Source organism: Ptiloglossa arizonensis, chromosome 1 (assembly GCF_051014685.1).
Source record: "Ptiloglossa arizonensis isolate GNS036 chromosome 1, iyPtiAriz1_principal, whole genome shotgun sequence".
Classification (NCBI taxonomy): domain Eukaryota; kingdom Metazoa; phylum Arthropoda; class Insecta; order Hymenoptera; family Colletidae; genus Ptiloglossa; species Ptiloglossa arizonensis.
This window is the reverse complement of record NC_135048.1, coordinates 14738038-14757561: the sequence shown is the minus strand read 5'-3', so window position 1 is coordinate 14757561 and position 19524 is coordinate 14738038. Positions and strand designations below refer to the sequence as shown.

Sequence of the window (19524 nt, the reverse complement as noted above, 5' to 3'; positions counted from 1 at the left end):
TTAAAATTATTGTGTCGTTGCAAAATTTGCTTTGTGTTACTGGTTTGATTTGGCTTTAAAGGGCAATATATTGTACCATTGATTCGAATATTGTATTACTTAAAAGTTGTTAATCATTTTTTTTTGCATTATCTCTGACTTGAATAAATATTTTTCTTGAATGTATATATATATACATTCTTTTATATATAAAAATGTGTAGCATTCTAAACTGCAATATTTTAATATCCATATCTGTAATAAGACATTTTAGATTAATAAAATCGTTTAAATTGTATTTTGAAAACTTCATTCTAATATACATATTTCTGTAGTATTTGATGCAATGAAAAATATTTTCAGTTGTGTCAAATTGTATGAAATGAATGTTTGAAAATCGGTTAAAAATTTCAAACATTCTATTACTGTATATGTACATTATTACATATCAATGTTACATGACTGTGTTTTGACACTACTTCACATTTAATAACTAATAATGTACTTCTCAGATTTATAATGTATGTAAAAATGTAAACATCGTGGAATATATAATTAAATGCAGTATGTACAGAACATTATTTTACAATATCGTTGACAATTGTTATAAACAATTTTTAGTCACAATTCGTACGAACTTTATATATTTTCAATTACAAATTATTAAAAAATACAAAGGTAGTATGTACACTTCAAGGGCTACTATAGTTAATGCGTATGCATAGACAATGAATGACTTACAATATATTGATATATATATAATAAACAATACTTTGGTGTTTGAACATGAAATAGTATGAAATTTACAAGCACAGACAAACTGTTGATCATTGTACGATCGGTAACATGACTTCATTGATCAAAAATTAAATGTTCTAATCAAAACTATATTTATTGGTTAATAAATAATTATATATACATGAGATGCACATAACAGTAATTACTTCTATTAGCAATTAATTTTTAAAAGCTCGTCTGAACTCTAATGAGCTTCATGTACTGAATATCAATATGGCGACTTCCATGAAGTAATAAATAAAAGTGAAGGCTTTTTTATGAAGATTAAACTTTGTAATAAATTTATACAAAAGTGAAAGCATTAATTACTTTCATTATTTCGTTTGTTATTATGCAATGATTATCTAATGATATTGAAATTATACGAAGTGAAATTCTCGTCATTCCAGTATGTTTTCTTTGAAGCTTTTGTGTACATACATACAATAAAAAACATGTGCACCTGTATTTCTATTAAAAATAAATTTCAACTCTTTTCACTGAGATTTTACACACTACGCGTTGCGTACGACTATATCTTCGTACAATGCAAGAAAGTATATGTTAATTTAAAAATGTTGTGAAAATTTTTTAATATATTTTCTTGTTATTGTATTATCGACAAGCAAAATGATCGAATTTAAATTATGTAAATCATATTCCTTTTTCTTTCAGCTTTTAATAAAATGCGCATACAATTAAAGAGTAATTTTAATGTATAAAATCTGAACAATACTTTTAAAAAACATGTTACAGCAACGTACATTGTCGAGGGATAAAGTATTGTTTCGTATTTTAAAAAATAAAGGCCCAACTGCTGCCAGGATATGTGAAAAACTGGTATTTATCAATGTACAAAAATTGCACTCTTTCTTAAGAATACATGTTTATTTTGAGCTGTAATTCGTGTACACATATTTGTATAAATGTACGAGTTCTTGAGATAACTTTTGTGATAAATCTTTGAGTATCAATGTACTTTTAAATGTTTGCATAATATAATGAGAAGTTTACTAATGATGAATTCTTATTTTAGAATCACAATGTGAAAAATATTGTGGTATTGTCGGAGGATGAACTTTGCGAGCTATGGAAACATATGAAGGCTATATTATTAGAAGCTCAAAAATTATGTACGCAGACGTCGAATACTAAGGATAAATATGTAAAAGTAAAATTCTTTATAGAAACATAATATTTTCTATTGTAATTTTTACTTAATTTTTAAAATCATTTATATTTTAGGAGTATAGCCTCATGGTTAAATTGATTCGCACGATAACTGCATTGGCACTTGAAACGATTGTGCATCGAATATTTATACCTAATATTCTGTTACAAAATGTAATGTTATTACATTCTATTGTATTGCCTAATATAAAGGACAAACAGGTTGGTGTTTTATTACAATGTATTCTATTTTAATATTATTTTTTTTAACATATTGGTAAATAAAAAATTTCCAAGGCAAAGAATGAAATATCCTACTTACTGGAAAACTGGTGGAAATTAGACATGACATGGAGGGAGAAGGTGATAATCAATGCAGTGAAATATCTCATTCAAAATTGTAAATCTTCTTTGGTAATTATACATTGAATAGGTATAATAAACAAATACAATAAATACCAGAATCATTCATTGATTATCTTCTTAGCAACATGTAAAACGTTTGTACGATATAAGGTCTACTATCAAGTTATTGAAATGTACAGAAGATGTGCAGGAATTACTTAAACTTGTTCGTGAAAAGACTGTGATGTCTCTTGAAGAAGGTCGAATGTTGATATTGCACTTGTTTATGCTTGGAGAGCAATATATATTGGTATAAACTATAATTATATATACATATATTACTTTTGTGCGAAATAATATTAACATTAAAACTATTTCAGGGGATTCATAACAACGTGAAGGTAGTATTACAAGACATAGGACACAAATACATTGCTGCATATGCAGACTTATACGTAACAGGATGGTCAGATGCGACAGAAAAATTGAAAAAATTCATTGTTGAAAATTGTCTGCAAAATATTATTTTTCATTCTTTCCGTGCATATAGAGATTCTGCAGGAAGAGGAGAGCTTGGTAAAAATCTGCTTTCGTTCCTTGCTGCCATTCACGAGAGTAAAAATCAAGCAGCAAGATTAATGATTCACAATCAATGTAAACCTTTACTTTGGAAACATTTGAAGGTATTAATAACAAAATAATATGTATAACTTTTAATAAGTAATAAGTATAATTTTTTCACAGGCTCCTGGTTCCTACATTAGGTGTAATGCAGTAGAAATTCTTTTCATGACAAGCTCTGTACACTACACATGTGCTACAAAAGATAGAAACACGGTTTACCTTCAAAAATATTATAAGACAATAACTGATCTCTTGAAAGATTCTGATTATCAAGTGTGCAATGTTGCCATGAACGTAAGCTACGTTTGATCCGCGATCTGCCAGTTTTTTAAACATTTCTTAACATATTTCTATTTAATCACTAATATTTTACAATTCCAAACATTGTTAGGCTCTTTTTGAAATATTAGAAAAACATTGGAACTGTATTCCAAACAATATTATCCGTGATTGGTTATGCATATTACTACATCATACGAAAAGTTCAAATAATTCAGAAATAAGAGCAAATGTTTTTATTGGCTTGAAGAAAATATTAATTAAAGAACGATCTCATAGAATACTTAGGGATTTTCTACCAAATTTTGCGCAAAGTATTTATGATGAAGACAACACTGTATTAGAAGCATTAATCAATCTTTTATGGCATGCACAAAATCAACTTGGAATGCCATTTTGGGATATTGTACCATTGACATACATTCTTGATCGTTTAGAGGTACATATGTATCCAACTAATGTGTAAATATTTACAAGTGCGAATAATAATAAATGATATGTTTTATAAATAATTTCAGACTACTCAAGATACGATTTTGTTAACAGAACTAATAAAACTTCTTTGGTTGCGAATATCTTTAAATAATACAGACAATCATAAAATAACAGAAGAAATGGTGTACATAGGAATAAACAATATAAAAGCAATTAGAAGATTCTGTCTTCATTCTAAATTCATTATAAACTGGAACATATCTGTAAAACTTATTGAGACTATTTTACAGATGATAAAAGAGGAAATGGAATGTTTGTCGACGACAAAAATGTCGAAGAAAAAATGTAGCAAAAAGGCTAAACTATGCAATAAAGAAAATAATTGCAAAAATGGTAATAACATATATAATTGCATTAGATGATGTGTTCAAATGAATGGTTATCTTTATTTTAACAGAAAATGTGAATCAGTTGGAAGATCTTGATAGTTACAGAGATGTGCAAATATATATTGATGTTATTGCTATGTTATTAGCAGCAAATGTGAAAAATATAGAGGAAGAAAATTTCACTCAAGGGAAAATAAAAGTTTTACAACTAATTGCAAATATTTTACCACAATTTTCCAAATATTTTAAGGTAACTTTTCCAAAAATTGATTTTTAGTCCGTCAAATTTTTAGAAATATATATGATTTTTTTTTCCAGGAGACTCCAGTAAACGAATCCGTCATATTTTTATTTTCTTTGATACCGCCAAAGCTTTTTCTCAATAAAATGGAAGTTATAGAGATGTTAATGCAACAATTGTGTGATCCCAGTACCTCTGACGATGCAGTTCTTACAGTTATATATGTTTTTATGAAATGGAATAAAGGACAAACAATTTTGTTTGCACTAACAAACCTTTTCACAGAATCTTTAAATATAAATATACAAACTAATGAGGTACACGTATTACATAAATACGCTCATGACTATATAACATGACACTAACAAACAATTATTTCAGGGCACTTGCAATGATTCAAACGTCTTTAAAATTAACGAAAGGGGCTTAGAATTAAGTCTTCGTATTTTAAAACATTTACTGCATGTTGAGTACAGATCAGTTTTAATGAACAAATATCATCAAGATGTACTTCAATTTTGGGAAAGTTTACATAAACGGCGAGCTTTTATAGAGAAACAACTAGATAATGAATACAGTGTAAAGAACGTAATATCCAAAGATTTAATTGTGAAGTTTTTCAATGAATACATATCAATGGTCTCTTTGCTGCATAAGAGAGACGTGTTTGATGCTTCGGAACATTTCTCGGAAATTCTGTTATGGATTAAAAAGTACGTGATAATAATAACAAATAACGTAAATAAATTGCTTATTCAAACAAATAAATTGCTATTTGTACTTTTATAATTTGTATTTTATTTTTAACTCAGGGCAATAGTACCGTACATACCGCATGTAAACGAGGATGCCAGCAGCCATAAAATTTGTATAGATTTAATAAAATGTACGTTTGACGTTTTAAATTTACTGCTGAAAGAATACAATAGTACCCCAAAGTTATGTTGTGATATTGTACTTTTGTATTGTAACTGCCTATCTCCAGTAGGAGGTGTAATTTTTTTGAATAATGCATTTGATGCATTAATGAACTTACTAGATTTTAGCAAAATGGCTTATGAGAACCATGAACCAAATTTGTTAGAAGTTATTGTACCAAATTTTGTATGCATTACAATGGTTACATTAAGCAGATGTAACCAAGATGTTATGGTCAAACAAACAAATGTAAGTGTTTATATCATTATTTTGATAAGAAAGTAGTATCCGCATTGAAGTATTTTATGTATTAATTGTTGCAGAATTTAAAAGTACTGCATGAATTGACACAAAAATATTTTTCCATTGTTAAGAGCACTTTTAATAACCAGAAAATGTGTCTCCCATACATAACTATTATGTTTAACACTGCAATTAGCAGCATAAGCATAAAAATGACTCAAATACTCCAAAATACACCTATTAGGGAGGAAAATATTTTAATTTTAAATTTCCCTTACTTGGCAAAGAAGATACTGAAAATCATTTTAATTACAAAAAAATACCAACTACTGAGTGTTCAGGTGTTAACAAAAACGATAACAAATTATACAAAAGTGTGTATGTTTGGACTGTTTAATACCTTCTAATATTCATGCATAATTCACCATATGTAACATTATATTTCAGATTGACACACTTTCTGCTTTAGTAATAATTCACAAAATGGTTAAATCATCTGATAAGACACTTATCAACAGACTTAAAAATATAACATTAGCTCTCAAAGCACACAGCCAAGAATGGTCTTATGACACTCCATTTGACAGGTATAACAGATTTTTAATTTTACACTAGTAAATATGTAAACAAGATAAATAACCTTACCATTGCAGATCCATAAAAGATGCAATAAACAAAGTCATAGATGCAATATTGTAGGAGTAACATAAGATTTGCTAATGTATTATTTCTTTAACAAGAAGTATACTTCCAGTACAGATAAGTTTTGTGCAATCGGTAATTGGAACGTTTCGTGTAACTAGTTCTTTCATGCGTTAAAGAAAGGAGTATTTAGTTATATATTTTTACACAAGATGAAAGAATATTTTTTTATAGAAACAAAGAGTACAAAACTCGTAGAGTTAGCACCCATAATTTGGGTTATTGCATATAGCTGGTAAAATAAAAATTTTAAAGATTTCTAAAATCGTATAAATATATATTTTGTTTATATTAAGGTATTATAATGCTTTATACAAGAAATATGTTGACTTTCGTTTATGTATTAATCTTTTATACAAAAGATTTAAAATAAATTACTGAGTTATAGTTACCACATTAAGTATTTGTTGTACATTTATACAATCTTCATCTTGATTTTTTATTCTTACACATGATCAGCCAGAAGATGTTATATTTCGCATCTGTCTGACAGCAGCTACAACCCTGGCATTACACCCAGAACTGCTGTTTTGATAATCTTCTGGTGATGATCTCAGTAAAAGAGACATATGTTGTAGATTTTCTGATAAGGAGAGACCAAGTTCCTCTAACACATTACCAAGGTAATCTATAATATATTTTTAATGTTTAGTTCATATAAATATATCTTATTCTATACTAGTATACTGTATTAAACCACAGACACATACCTATGTCAGTTGCAAGTTGTTTACATGCAGCAGAGCTCAATTGACAAATTCCTAGTGTTTGATCTAGAAACATTTGACATGTTCCTTTAGCAATAATTTCTAACAAAATACCGGTGAATCCAGATTCGGTTAAACCTTGCGCATATTGTGGATCTGCTGCTTTTAATGCTTGAGTTAGGCTTGGATTCTCCCTAAGCAAGAATGGTTCTAAATGTTGTGGTAATGTCATTAAATATTGTCCAATTTGAGTTATGTATTCCTGAGGTGCAAAACTATAATCAGGTAAATCTGCACTTAAATGTGTTATTTGATTTACTTCTGTTGACCATGCAGGTGCTTTTTGCACTAGTAATAACTGAGTAAATATAGGAGCGAAAATCACTTCGTATGTAGCATGATGCAAATCTGAGCAGAGTTTGTGTATAGATTTTATTACGGAATCAAGAATAGTTTTTTCCTCTGTAACAAAAATAATTAATGACAACTAAATGATTTCACTAAGTGATAATTATATTCTATAACAAAAACCTATTGGTACTACCTTTTTGAAAAGATGCAACAAGGTTATCTAGTTCAGTTTGACTCGATACATTTAAAAGTAATTTTTTGTACTGATTAAAGGCATTACCCATTGAACTTTGTAGTTTGTTATTAGCTTCAGTTATATCAATCACTAAGGACATTTCAAATTGCTGAATTTGCCCCAAGAGTTCACCTAAATTAATTGAAATATACATAGGAATTTTATTGTAAATTTACAAAGAGAAGTTCAAAATATTATGCATTACCTATAGTTTGCATTAAAGTGAGACACATTTGGAACAGATTCCAATCTTCGTGCTTTACTTTTTTACGTTCTAATTTCCGTACAGCTGCTTGATATTTCTCAAGATATTTATTAAAATAACTCTATAAAAATGAAAACTGTACATACTTAAACTACTGTATATATTTAAATATTTTTTACTACAAAATTTTACTCTAAACAACATACATTTAAAGATTTTAATAAACCAGGGTACCCACAACCATCTGTAAAAAGTTTACATCTTTTATTGGCCTCATTTGCATATTCCATTATTCTAGAAATAGAGAGGGAGAGAACATTGATTGTTTCGCTTAAATCATCTTGTGTACGGTCCATAGACTGAAGTCGATGTTCAAGTTGTGCTGTTTCATAAACATAATATTTTGTAACGTATGGTACATAAGGTGCATATATCGCTTGTGCTAATGATAGCAATTTCTGATTCTGCAATTTTCCATGCGACGATGTTTCAATTGCACCACTGAGATTTACTGCAAAGTGTCTTGTAATCTGTTTAAGTTCAAGCAATAAAGACAATTGCATGGCATTTGAATGTTGCTTTAAAATTGCTTCTATACATTCTGAAATGTCTGGGTCTAAACTTCTTAGAAGATCAGTATATACTTCAATTAGAACATCAATCGAAGCATTTGGAAATACTTGATGACACCACTTGACCTTTATTAAAATCGTGCTACTTTAGTAAAATGCATATTGAATATTCCCAAATACTAATAATAACATCTTTACAAATGAAAACGCTACCTGATCGTGCCAACTAGATAATAGTTTATCATAGTAATTATGTAACCAGTAAGTAACATTTTCATCCTGTGCTAATTCAATAGTTTTGTGCCACTCTTGCACTAACGATACTTTTAAACAATTGTGGTAATACTTTAGAAGTTGCGGTAGACGTTCCATTTTATTAAAAATATCCACGTAAACTTTGGATTGTTCTAAACATTTTATAATGCAAAGATTAGGCGTAAATTCTACAAAATAGTAAAAGATGTTTAACAAGTAATACAGATTACCCAAATTTGCAGCAGTAAATGCATGAACTAATTTTGGACTAGCCATTGCTTCTAATCGATTTTTTAAACCTTCTAATTGTAACTTCTTATCTTCATAATCAACAACATTTATAAGCATTGCCAATGATTTCTGCATACTAAATAATTTATTTGCAATAGCTTTCACATCTCCTGACTCAAATACCTAAAATATCAAAAGTAAAATGAAGAAAAAATCTGTGCAACGTTCCTTTCTTGGGCTCAATTATATACCTCCTCGACGTCATTGGCTAGCACGCTCCAATTGTCAGCCTCGTGTAAACCCTGTTTAGCAATCTGTAAATCCGTTTTTAATCTATCTATTCTTTCTAAGCTCGCCATTGAGGATGCTGTGTCTTTCTCTACCTGTTTAATATAAATGTTATTGCTACGAAGGATATGACTGTCTCGTTATATGGTAAAGAATATTTAATATCAAGACCTTTTCAATTTCTTCCTTAACGACAACCATCTTTTCCCTCAGAGCTAAAGCTTCTTGTTGCAAGAGCTGTGTATCCCTTAAAACCCTTGGCAAACTTGAAAGAACAGATTGACTGGTCTCTTCTAAAGCACCATTAACTTGTTGCACATATAGTTGCAACTTCATTACCAAGGACGAAACAAATGCCTAATTCCGTAACATTTTTAAAGAATTATTTGAGCTTCTCTGTATTCAAAGCAATACAAAAATTTCATTACTTCAGTATCTAATATTGGAATATTATATAAAAATTGGAAAATAGGATTGCAAAATAGTTTTGTTACAAATTCAAATACAATAGATATTCTAAAATACGGTTCATCGATCGAGGATACAGTATCGTTGTCCACGACACGCTGTGAAAAAAATTATCGTCTTCGAAAAAGACACACGGTGTCATTGACCGCGTTGCAATGGAAGCCGTCAGTTTAGTAACTGACTGCATCAGTGCAGTCGAAAATCAAAAACTCTGTCGAAGAACGAAAAAGAATCGACGCAATCAAGACCATTGTAACAGTACACGACTTACATCTTTGTTTTCCTCTGCCTCGGCGGTCTTGAACGTCTTGTTGATCCAATCTTTAACATCGAAAGTATCCTCGGAGAACGCGGACACATCCTGAAAGCGTCGTTTTCGAGGTTAGGAATGATCTGATCCTTCGTTTCGAGAATTTTCTCGGTATTTGTCACAAGCGCAGTGTTCGCATGAAATTTTTTATAAAATTTTTGATGCTATTTCGGGATTTGTGTTTTTACCATACGTAAATTAACAAACAAACGATGTAAAAAAGATTAACGCACTACCTGACGTTACGTGCTGCTTACCATGGCAAAATTTCGTATCGTAACGAATTTTCAGATACTGTTTCGCTCAGAACTCGAATTTTACAAAGAATTCTATGCATTCGGCAACGTTCGGTAAAGATCAGTTTGAAAATTGTTTTTCTGTACGTTTTTTCACTTTTTCGTCATTGCCGTATAGCGCAGAAGTGCTTCGCCGCGGGACCACTTTGCACTTTGCGTGTTGCTTCGTGACTCGAGTAAGGATCCAGGACAAGTTCTTATCGCACACCGTATTACGACAGATTAAACCATTCGAAGCGTTCTCGGTACATTCGATTACTAAGTATTTTCGTAGATCCTCGAAGAGCAGTGTTCGCGATTCTTAAGAGCGGAACAATCGTGCGAACATCGTGCAACATTTATCCCTTGCTAACTAGGTTAGCGTTATTCCGTTCATTTAACGAAAAAATACGAAAAATCGCAGATAACTTTTAAACGACGGGTTCGCTGTGTGGCGCGTTACGCGGGTGAATAATTAAATATCGACGATTTGCGATACGAACAAAGAACAATCGAAAAAGAAAGCACCGTCGAAAGTAAGACAAATGATACGCTCTTAAACGATAATCGTGATAAGCAGACTTCTGTATCTCGGATTCCAGACGAATTCTACTGTGGAACAGGGCTTTCTGGAAAACGGCTTTCACCCCTCGCGATCATCGCCTCTATTTTCTCGTGACACAATCCACGGCCCTGGATTCCGACGAACTGCCTACCAGGAGGTAGGCGGTAAAATCGAAGAGGAAAAGGGAGAGAAAATGGAAAACAGCATATTATCGGCCGCTTCCAGGCCCTTCGTTGGTCGCCACGCCCCCGAAACTGCGTTTGCGCGTGACGATTTGCGCAACAGTTGGAACTTAGAATTTCGCCTCTTCGAAATCGCCTTGGTTGCGACGAAAATGAGAGCTAGCTGAGCGGAACCACGACACGACTGTACTCTGCCCTTTTTCTTGCGAACGTTGAACGCGTCGAGCAAGGCTACTTACCTCCCAGGTTGTGTTATACACGCGTACGTTTCGGTTTTTTGTGTGTACGTGTTACCATGAACGTACGTTGTATAGATTACTCAAAGCGTTTGCGACGTCGAGTTCGACCGTGCCTCGTTTATGCTCGGCTCGAGGTTAACGTTATACGAGAACGGACATCGATGATCTGCGTCCGTATACCTTTTTTCTTTTATCGTAGATTCGGAACGAGATCTCGAAGTATTAAACAAGCGCGACAAGGAAATCGTTCTTTCCCGTAAAGCAGGACTTTATTACGGACGGCAATCAGGTTCAATCAGTCGAGCGTATTAGAATCGTATGCATTTAATGTCGCGAATAAAGTGCGTCGATCGGTAGTCCAATTTTGTAATTTTACCGTGCATATCAATGCACGCCGCTGACCAGTCGCCCTTCAATTCAACGTCCATACCGGGACGTTTCGAAAACCACAATTTCGTTCCAACATTTTGCACAATGAAACACGCTGTCAAACATTAGCCTGTAACAATGTCAATTCTTTCTTTTATTTTCACGTTAATGTTAAAGTTAACATAAGATCGTCGCTTCGTATTTCGACAGTGTTGCCGATGCCACATTCGTTGTTGTAGTTTCGGTTCGATAATATTGCCACGATACGTACACGTTCGAATCGCGTATTTTCGGTGGCGATCGCGTCGATCGCTAAAGAAACGTTTTCTTTCGCGTACGATACCAAGTGGGTACGGTCCGGTCGGCATTAGAGTGGAACAAGCGTCGAACGTGGCGGCGTTTTTGCAAAGTGGCAAAATTATGGAACCGTCACCCTTATACGGAGAGACCATTGTACCCGGTCCCAGAGCAACTATGCGATACGAGAACCCGTAGGAAGGGCGAGAGGTGTCCTCGGCCTTGAGACTCGAACCAACCAATCCCAAGCCTTCGGTTGCTCCCAGTGGGCACGGGATTGGCTGAATGTTCACCACGGTACCAACCACTTCCGAGTGTTTCCGGTTGGAACGAGAGACCGATTCCCCAGAAAGCAGAGACCTGGTGAGTTCAGAGAGTAGGTAACGTCGCATTTCTCTTCCGTCTTTTATAATTCACTACTGCCAAGCACACTATTCTCCCAGCGCACTGCCGGCCAAGCAAGCATCGCGAGGAAAACAGCGCAAGTGGTTTATCGATGGGCGATAAGCGAGCCTGCCAACAACCAAAGTGTTCGGCTAATCTTCTCGTAGGGAAGCGTGACACCGGTTCGAAACGGTCGCTTGGCTTTGATTACGCATTTTGTTGCTGCAATTCTGCGGCAAATGTAACGCAACCCAACTGTCACGTTGGTGGCTGTGTACCACAGGGAATCGACTTCTCATCGCTAGCGTACGCAGTGATCGCAGAGCGGTATAATAACGCGTGAACACTCCGCTGCAACGATTGGCCTGAAACAGTTCGTCCCCGTGACACACAGTCGAGCTTCGAAAGCATCATGGTAATCGGTGTTTGGTACGGTGCTTCGGTATTACGTCTGGCTGCGATACATTACATTGGACCAGCCAAATCCTTCGTTCTGGTTTCTTAACGCACACTACGCTTTGGCTATCCAAGCTTCTATCCTCGCAGGTATACTCGACGGACCCTCAGACAATTACTCATAAGATTCAGGGCGAGTACTTGTGCTTGGGGTACACGACTCCCTGATGCACGAATTCCGTAATTGGCATCTCCCGCAAACCGACACACCTTCCCACAAAGCGCTCCGTGCTAGCAGCAACCACCGCTGTGTCGTCGCGACGCGTGAACTCACACGTGGCTCGGCAGCATTCTAATCCCGAGCGTAACGAATTCGTCGGAATCGGCTCGGATTCCGGTATCGGGTTTCTTTCCGTTTCATCGTGCCGCCTTCCACCCAAACGGATCAAAAACCATCCCGATGGAAGTTCCGCGAACGATAATAATCCAGCGGTCGAACATGTAACCCCGTTTAATTCCACGGCTCGCGGAAACTTTCGAAAGACAATCAATGGTTTCGTCTGGCACTTTGCAAAGTAAACGCTGCCGGATGAAATTAATGATCTTCCTTCAATCTCGTTTGATTGCAGGCCTTACCCGTGGCGCCTGTGCCACGCTGTATTATACCTGTGTAGCTCCCGTTCGTCGATTCGCGCGCCACTTTTTCTTTCGGTGGGTACCCTTTGTCAGGATTTTCTACCGGTATCCATTCCCGCGATAAGAATAGAGCTAATCCGTGTTTCCGCGCGCAAACAGGGCGAAATGTACGGTTTCGTTTGAACCGCGATACGTACGACGACGGATCGGCCGCCGACGAGGTAACAGGTCCTTAACCCGCCGCGGAATGTCGGGGACTCCTAAATGATCATCGAGTCGAAAAATATTTTGCTGAAAAGGGGCGTCCGACCTTGCGCGAAAAAGAAAAAAAAAAAAGAACACACCTCTGACGAACGTACCGTTCGAGTCGCGCACGGTTAAACGATCTCTAACGGCGTACACGCGATATTCGAGTGAAAGAAAAAAAAAAGAGAAAAGAATGGGAAACGCCACTCGGGAACGGCTATTTATTTAAATCGTGCAAAGTCGGTGTTACATCGTTGAACGAGATGCACTGTCCCAGTGTCCGTGATGGTACGCGCTCGATCATCGCGTCCGCGTCGGTGTGTGTAGGCTTATCTCTGGGCGTACGCAAGGTTGAAATTATTCAGCCGGTAACGGCAGAGACTGTACCGAGTCCGTGCTACGCTTCTGAGAAAATAAACTCTCCCGCGCTTCTTCGGTGCCCGTAGCCCCGTAGCGCGCCGCCAGCCACTTACTTCCTTCGTGAATTCTCTTCCTCGAAGATCGAGTTGATTCGAGTAACCAACGCTTCCCTCATGGGGACCATAAGGGGACGGGAGCCTGTCGACTGCGCGATCCGCGTTCCAGACAAAAAAGAAAACGCGGAGACGGGAAAAAAAAGGTCGAAACAAAAAAGAAAGGAAAAGAACGGACGAAAGAAAGAAAGAAAAAAAAAAGGAAAGAAGGAAACGGGAGGCGAACGGGATATCGAATTTTTTTGCGACCCCTCCTGCCGCCGCTTTGCGCCTATATTGATTTTTAGAAATTCCTCGCGAGACGACCGACCGAACGAACGAACGAACGAACGTACGTACGAACGAACGAGTAAAACGAATCGGCGAAGGAAAGCGCGCAGAAAGAAGACTGCCGGAAAAGGAACGCGTGGCTTGAGTCGTTGCGATCGTAGGGCGCTGCAGCATCGTTTTACGAAACCTTTTAACGGGCAACGTCCGATAATAAACGGGGGAACGTAATTAACTTGGGAGTTATCAAACTCGGGGAACGTGTCGCGTGTTCCGCGTCTCTGCGAAACCGTCTGCGGGATACGATCGTCTTGAGTAGTCTCGGTCGAGTTTAACGGATCGTTTTTTATGACTTTTTCTGTAAGGTGACGCTGCGAAGACCTATTGCGTAATTTATTAGTAGATATTCTCATCTGATTTTTCATCGGCTCGTCTAACATTACATCCCGTTTTATTTATATCGTGTATATTTTCATCCGTTTGGTACGTTTTTCGTTTCGAAGCACCGTTGAAAGGCAACGGTTAATGAGGTTCGTATTCGACGCTTTCAGCGAAACGTTGGTAAAAACCGTTCACAAAATATTTATTCTTCGTTGGAATTCGAATCGGAAGATTTTAATTCGAACACGGAGCCTCGAAAGGTTTCTCTTTTTACGTGGTGATTTTTTTTCGATAAAATAAAGGAAAGGAAACACGATCTGATGATAATTCAGCGATAAAATTGATCAAGTCCTCGAACACAATGGGTAGTAACGTTACTCTGTCTATCAAAATTTGAATATATGTATTATTATTTATATCGTTATCGGAGCAAATTGAGAACCCTCGGTTTCGAATAATGCATCGTATTTTATACGTACGTAGTATCCGGTATAAATGGAAAACATTGTGGAACAATGGGATAGCAAATAATAGAAGATCGTGTAAATTTCAGTATCGATCGAACGATATATTTTCATAATGATAATTGTTTCACGTGTCTAATGGGAGCAGATCGCAAGAACTTTTCGTCTACGCTTCGTCGAATAAAACGCATGGAATAATTGTAAGAGGGCGCTGTGTGCGAGTTCGGAAGTATTCGTAAGAATATGTTTATGGCATTTGTTTCTAGCAGCGGGAAAATTCCCACCCACGTTAGACATAATGCGAGACGGCCCTGCTCATAGTCGAAAGCAATCGAAGGTAGTCGAAGTCGTCCGAGGACAGTGGAAAATAGTGGGACGTTTCCCCTCTCTCGCTTCTGATCGCCCCTCTGTCCCCACTATGGCGCGCGCATCCCTTCCCGCGTACTCGGTGTGTCTCTCTCTGTTTAGCTCGTTCCCGTTGGCCGACTCTCTCGGTCGTTTCCTCCTCCCTCTCTGTCTCGCTCCGACTGCCTGTCTCCCTCTCTGTTCCCTTCCGTCTTTGTCGGTCTCTGTCTCTCCTTCTTGCTCGTTCGGCTCGTTCTTAACGTCAAACCACTTAGGGCCGCGGACCTCGGCAGTCAGTCGATCTTTCCTAGCAGCAGCATTCCGGCATTTTCCACCTGATCGCGCGCGAGCGGTCCGGCAAACGCCATTTTGTTCAATCACGTCTTCGTTTCACGTTAGAAGAGAGGATCCTCGTGCGTAAAAACGTTCGTATGTGCCGCGCACCCTTCCACGCCCCGTGAAACACCTGCGTTTACCGAAAACACAACAAACGAAGGCGACGCACTTTGTAACACGCGCGCGCGTGTTGTCGTCGACGCGACGTCGTCGTGTGGTGCCGGTGGTTTTGACTTCGACCGTTCACCGTTCCGTCAGGTGAGAAGGGGCGAATTCGCGAACGCGGAAAAGGACGCCGCGACGTGTTGTTTTGTCCGTCGACGAGACCCGCACGGAACACGGAGTGCGTGACCCCGCGCGTGGTGTTCTCTTCCTCTACACGTTTTTCTCTTCGTTCGGCCACGTTCAGGACAACGCTGGGAACTAATACAGGAGAAAACGTGAGTAAGTACCCGAATTACTTGCCATGTTCGCGCGTATCTCGACTGTCTTTCCGTCTGTGTCGCACGCACGAACGTTAGATCTTGTTTTTTTTCTGCCTGCATGGCATCGTCTGCCATGTTAGACCGGCGTCTGTTTCTCTTTCTCCCTCCATTTCTGTCTCCCTTCTTGCGTTTCCCCCTACCGCTCCCCCTTCCTGCCGTACTGTTCGCGCTTGTAAACGCGTTCTCCCCCCACCCGTCTGTCTCCCGACAGGAGCGTCGACACGAATTTTCCGATCGCGAATTGTAAATGATAACAACACGACGCTGACGATGACAGCGCCGGTGAGAAACGACGAGGACGCCGTCTGTCAAGCGACCTCTCTCGCCTTCTCATTGACTCGGGTCTGCGTGTTTGTGCTCTTCTCCGCGTAACAATTCGTGCGTGTGTGCACCGACGCGACGTGAAATGCGAGAGAGGCGTCGCAGCCCAGCAGCAGTGGGAGAGGAGAAGGAGAGAAAGAGACGGACCGAGAACACGCTCGTAGAACGGGACGCGAGTGAAAACAAAACGACGTCGTGCCCCTGCGATTCTACGCGAATGTGCACGGACGATTTCTTCTTCCGACGTTTTTGCCTCTTTTCGGAACGATACTTTTCGAGGAAGGCGTGCGCGCGCGTTCTCGAGGGCAGACATAACCTTAAAAGCTGGCAAGTACGAACGTCTCTAGCCGGTTTACGAGTACATTCGAAGCTGTAAGCGCGGTTCTTGACACTCGAACGTTACCGACCGATTCGGACAACACGTGCACGCGTTCGATGCTCGCCAATAACGCATCATAGTGTAACGTATCGCGGTAATTGGAGTTTTGTTTATTTCTCGTGGCTACTCGCGAAAGCGCCGCGCGGGAGGACAGGGTAAACGGTCTGGCAGCGAGGTTTTTAGATTCGTAATAGTTCCGTGAGGAACACGTGCTCGGAAAATGTTTCGCTCGACGCGTGAATTGCGTCTTTTAGTCGCGGAATCATTTTTGAACCGGAATGATTTCGAAGTGACTCATCGTTACGAATCAGATTAACGAAGGAGCTTTCCATGAATTACTGCCGCGCAGTAACCGACAAACGATAGTTAACACTCAACGCTTATCTTCTCGCGCGGAAATTTTTCGTTTCTAGGAATACGACTAACTAGTTTCGACGTTTTTGCAAACGAACACGGATCATTCTACGGGAAATCGAATCCTCTCGGGAGTACCGTCGCGGTTTTCCCCGAAACTTTAATAAATTGCAGTCTTCGACGATATTTAAACGTATCTCGAAGCTACGGTGTTAATTTGTTGCGGTAATTTATAACCGTTGAATTAGCAGACGGATAAGAACGAGCTTCCGGGTGTGGACAGTGAAGACATAGAAGTATCGGATAAAAATTATTCCACTTTATAAGACAATTTTTTTTTTTTTTACCGTTTTATTTTTGCAATTACTCGAGTAACAGCTAGCCATTGAAAACTTTGACAAGAAATAAAAGTATACCCCTATCTGTTCACTTTATGGAGGGTTGTTTAAAAATAGGGAGAGTTTAAAATTGGCTCTATGAAAATTGATTCAAGATAACGCTGCATCGAAACGGACTGGCTCGGTTGCGCGGTACTAGTGGACAGGCGATTACACCTGCTATTGTTACATAGGATACGCAATCATTGCAGGGTGTAATACGGTTAATAGATATTGAGAACTCACTTTTTTTCGGTATCACTTGTTGGAAACATTCGAGTTACTTTTTTTTCAAGATGTTGGCGAGTCTTCGAAAAGTTTTACAGTTCGAGACCGATTTCCGAAATCGTGAGAAGATAAAATGATAATATCACAGAAATCAGTCCGTGTCGACCGAGCGACCACTAATATCGACAAATTAATTTTAAATTGTACTCGATACGGGAATGCAAGAGACGCGAACTTGCTAAAACGATTCGTGAAATATTTTCATTCATTTGTAGGTACCAACAGACATATAGCGTACAATTTATCGACTAAAATTCATTCTTATAGATAACGTCCAATTTGTCGATTGAAATCCATTCTTGCAGATAAATGTAAAAAATTGTCTGCATTATAAATTAAGTATTTGCATAATCGGTTATTTGTTCAATTAGACGTTCATCGATACGGTACAATATTTATCCATTAACCCAATCTCGTCACATCCCATCTTATCACGATGGAAGAATACTCACCACATTTCGTGTTTTTCATTGGACGGTGGTAATTTAAATTGTTCCAGAAATAAGTGCCATTGACCAAAAGCGAGTTCTCAATATCTGTTAACCGTATTACACCCTACAGCGGTCGTATACCCCGTGTAACAATGGCAGGTGTAACCGCCTGTCCACTAGTATCTACTAGACAATCGGGCGGGTACGTTTTGACGCAGCGTAAAACTTGACACAATTTTCACACGAACGATTTTCAAGTTTTCGTATTTTTGAAAATCTTTCCACAAAGGACAGAAACAGTATTATAATTTTATTTTGTACTTTTCGTATCGTTCGATTGTCGTCTGCAATGAAAAAATCGTTTAAAAGTATCGAAATGAAATAGGTTAGAAAATTGTTATTTCGGACACAATTTTTATTCGGTACACCTGCGGCTTCATTGTTCGCGATCGGAAGCTCGTTCTCCTCCGATTGCCAGTTTAACCGTTACGTCGAAGATAACTTAGCACCGTGCTTCGAACAGCCGTGAAACGGATAATTGAAAAATTTTTCGGAAAAATCCGTGCCGACGATCCAAAAAAGTGTCCGATTCAGCGTGGAACGACCCGCGCGCGTAACGAACCGGACGACAATAATTTTCATAAATAATTCGATATCGCGTCGCGCTTGTTTTTCATTTTACCGTCTTTTTTTTGTACCGCACGTTGATTGTCACTGGCCTCGCGCGGGTTTTTGTGAAATGTAATAGAACGTAAAATGTTTTTCGCGCGAACGATCGCGTCACCTACTTATCTACGAATATCGTAGCATGCAATCGGCTCGACAAAAATTTTTATCAGCGGAAAAACAGAACTTTTACCATTTTGTCCTCTATATGTTTACTCTGTTATCTATTTCTGACGGAATTAATGTGTCACACTTTCGACTTGTTTTTCCAAGTGGAGAATCATTTCCTTTCGGTTGCACCATATATTTTGAAGCACGCTGTGCAACACTGTGTATTGGACCTTGCTCGAAAATTACGAAATCGCATTGTAGTGTACCGAGCGCGTTTTTCACGCGTGTTTCTATTTCTCGGTTATTTTTTTTTCTATTTTTTTTTCTTTCTTTCTTTCCTTCTTTTTCTTTTTTTTTCTTTTTCGGTAGGAATTGCGTTATCTCGCGTTAGCGGTTCCGTTCACTGTGCGTCACAGCAATCTATTAAACTCTTCGAAAAAGAGCGACCGTATTTGACGTCATCGCGAACCACCGCTCGTCGTTTATACGCAATTTTCTTCAACACGTGGAGAGCCCGCAACGCGTTAATCGTT

The 19524-nt window shown here is 37.7% G+C and overlaps 3 protein-coding genes across 9 annotated transcripts in view; 2 read left to right on the top strand and 1 right to left on the bottom strand.

Moving 5' to 3' along the window:
- Positions 1–1027: 1027 nt before the first annotated feature.
- On the top strand, positions 1028–6496 carry LOC143143626 (condensin-2 complex subunit G2). 2 transcript variants are annotated; one of them, XM_076305095.1, is made up of 17 exons: positions 1028–1165; positions 1432–1596; positions 1793–1927; positions 2002–2148; positions 2224–2340; positions 2414–2581; positions 2652–2954; positions 3016–3189; positions 3287–3613; positions 3693–4002; positions 4067–4248; positions 4317–4556; positions 4621–4952; positions 5052–5406; positions 5481–5774; positions 5848–5987; positions 6054–6496. In XM_076305095.1, exons 2-17 carry the CDS (start codon positions 1504–1506, stop codon positions 6097–6099), a joined length of 3363 nt encoding a protein of 1120 aa, XP_076161210.1. In that variant the 5' UTR covers positions 1028–1165; positions 1432–1503; the 3' UTR covers positions 6100–6496. The 2 variants fall into 2 exon arrangements, with proteins under 2 accessions (XP_076161210.1, XP_076161219.1); XM_076305104.1 differs by lacking the exons at positions 1028–1165; positions 1432–1596; positions 1793–1927; positions 2002–2148 and having other exon boundaries at positions 2225–2340; positions 2443–2581.
- On the bottom strand, positions 5793–10685 carry Cog7 (conserved oligomeric Golgi complex subunit 7). 3 transcript variants are annotated; one of them, XM_076305209.1, is made up of 11 exons: positions 9982–10685; positions 9686–9775; positions 9118–9303; positions 8910–9041; positions 8658–8841; positions 8386–8579; positions 7807–8298; positions 7601–7721; positions 7354–7527; positions 6813–7271; positions 5793–6730 (listed from the first exon to the last, which is right to left on the bottom strand). In XM_076305209.1, the coding sequence occupies exons 1-11, from the start codon at positions 9982–9984 to the stop codon at positions 6558–6560; spliced, it is 2208 nt and encodes a 735-aa protein (XP_076161324.1). In that variant the 5' UTR covers positions 9985–10685; the 3' UTR covers positions 5793–6557. The 3 variants fall into 3 exon arrangements, with proteins under 3 accessions (XP_076161324.1, XP_076161340.1, XP_076161332.1); XM_076305225.1 differs by having other exon boundaries at positions 9961–10684; XM_076305217.1 differs by having other exon boundaries at positions 9118–9342; positions 9982–10684.
- A 4784-nt stretch (positions 10686–15469) lies between these two features.
- LOC143143681 (uncharacterized) overlaps positions 15470–19524 on the top strand; it is a 179285-nt gene continuing 175230 nt past the window's right edge. For 2 of the 4 annotated variants that reach the window (XM_076305263.1, XM_076305255.1), the window contains exon 1: positions 15470–16019. The gene's annotated coding sequence lies outside the window, so the exon portion shown is untranslated. Of the gene's footprint in view, positions 16024–19524 lie in introns of all 4 variants that reach the window. The other 2 variants (XM_076305238.1, XM_076305247.1) reach the window with 1 other exon arrangement.

Coding starts and splice junctions, on each gene's coding strand:
- Cog7 (XM_076305209.1), bottom strand. Junction 8,842..8,909: donor TAGCCAATGACGTCGAGGAG/GTATATAATTGA, acceptor TTGATATTTTAG/GTATTTGAGTCAGGAGATGT. Junction 8,580..8,657: donor ATTTACTGCTGCAAATTTGG/GTAATCTGTATT, acceptor TAAAATGTTTAG/AACAATCCAAAGTTTACGTG.
- LOC143143626 (XM_076305095.1), top strand. CDS start 1,504: ATGTTACAGCAACGTACATTGTCGAGGGATAAAGTATTGTTTCGTATT. Junction 2,149..2,223: donor CTAATATAAAGGACAAACAG/GTTGGTGTTTTA, acceptor AAAATTTCCAAG/GCAAAGAATGAAATATCCTA. Junction 3,614..3,692: donor ACATTCTTGATCGTTTAGAG/GTACATATGTAT, acceptor AAATAATTTCAG/ACTACTCAAGATACGATTTT.